General features: G+C 59.3%; 1 protein-coding gene across 1 annotated transcript in view; it reads right to left on the bottom strand.

Moving 5' to 3' along the window:
• Positions 1–1,288, bottom strand: part of ZNF395 (zinc finger protein 395) — a 15,957-nt gene continuing 14,669 nt past the window's right edge. Inside the window, exons 10-11 of the mRNA XM_010840318.1 lie at positions 578–681; positions 1–388 (exon numbers count right to left, since the gene is read on the bottom strand). Coding sequence (XP_010838620.1) covers positions 277–388; positions 578–681 — 216 coding nt within the window. The 3' untranslated portion in view covers positions 1–276. The remainder of the gene's footprint in view (positions 389–577; positions 682–1,288) is intronic.

Genomic DNA, 1,288 nt, shown 5'->3' with positions numbered 1-1,288 from the left:
GGGAGATAGGCTGTGGGGAGGAGAGGAGGGGGAGTCATTTCTTTGGTCTCTGGTTTGCTGCAGAATACCCTTGGTCAGTTTTGGCTCTCTCTTATTTTAGGGGAAAAAAAATAATTTTTTTGTTTCTATTTAAAAAAAAAAAACTAAAACATTTGAGTATTCAACCTTAGCCAATAGAGCCCAAACTCCCCATGTCCACTCTGTAGCTTTTAGGCTTCTGCTGTGGGCTTGGGACCCATCTGCCTGTGTCCCCAGGCCACCGGGAGGGGCCGTGGTTCAGTCCAGGAAGCGCTGGCAGGCCTTCTTCCAGCGGCAGGCGGTGCACCACTGGTCCCGGTGCTCAATGCCGTACACCTTGCGGCACTTCTTAGCTTCCCCGCGGGCTTTCCTGCAAGACGGGTCAATGAGGGGATGGTCACCCGCTGGCCAGCCAGCAAGGGGACCACCAGGGCTGGAAGACTGACCGCCTCCCTCGCATCTGAGACGTCCCCCACTGGCTCCCTGGGACCAACCCTAGGGACGAGGGGCGGGTGGGGACAGGAGCCCCCAAGGAGATCTCGGGAGAGGACAGGCTCACCTGGTGGTGCTCTGGGCCCGAGGTGGAGACGTGACGATCAGGTGAGACTTCATGGCAGGGGGCGGCTGCTGGGGCTCGCTGAAGCTTAGCGACCGGCTCCGGACCTGGGCACAAGGAGAGGGGCTGTGAGCACGAGGGCAGAAGTGCAAGGCAAAAGGACCATCCCGGGGGACAGCCAGCTGCCCCCACCCGACCTGTGCCAGGAGGCCTTCTCTAGGAGATTTCAGGGAGAGGTGAGCAGGGGTCAAGGGGGGAGTGGAGGTGGGGAGGCAGGAGCCAGCCTTGAAAGGCACACTGCAGCTAGGGGAAGGGGCTCCAGCAGGAGAGCCACTTGGCCTGGCCCCCTCGTGGGCTGCCACCTGCAGATTTAGAAGAAGCTACCATACTGGGGCAGAAAGAGGGACAGCACAGCCTCAGCGGCACCTTTGGGTACGTGGGTTTTACAGTGTGCGGTGATGCCTTCCTGCAGGAGGCGTTTCAGACTGCAACACCCTAAGGGTCTCTCAGTCGTATCCAACTCTTCGCAACACCATGGACTGTAGCCCGCCAGGCTCTTCTGTCCATGGGGATTCAAAATAACTTACAATTTATTTCAGTTTGGGGGCAAGCAACCTAAGGCGCTGGTCTGCGGTGGCCCGGGGAGCTCTGATCCACCTGCACAGCCCCCCACGCGCCCCTCTCTCCTTTCTCACCCTCCCTCTGCCCCTCCAG

Source organism: Bison bison, unplaced genomic scaffold (assembly GCF_000754665.1).
Source record: "Bison bison bison isolate TAMUID 2011002044 unplaced genomic scaffold, Bison_UMD1.0 scf7180017864143, whole genome shotgun sequence".
Taxonomy (NCBI): Eukaryota; Metazoa; Chordata; class Mammalia; order Artiodactyla; family Bovidae; genus Bison; species Bison bison.
The sequence above is the reverse complement of the archived record's forward strand: the minus strand, read 5'-3'. Positions and strand labels throughout refer to the sequence as shown.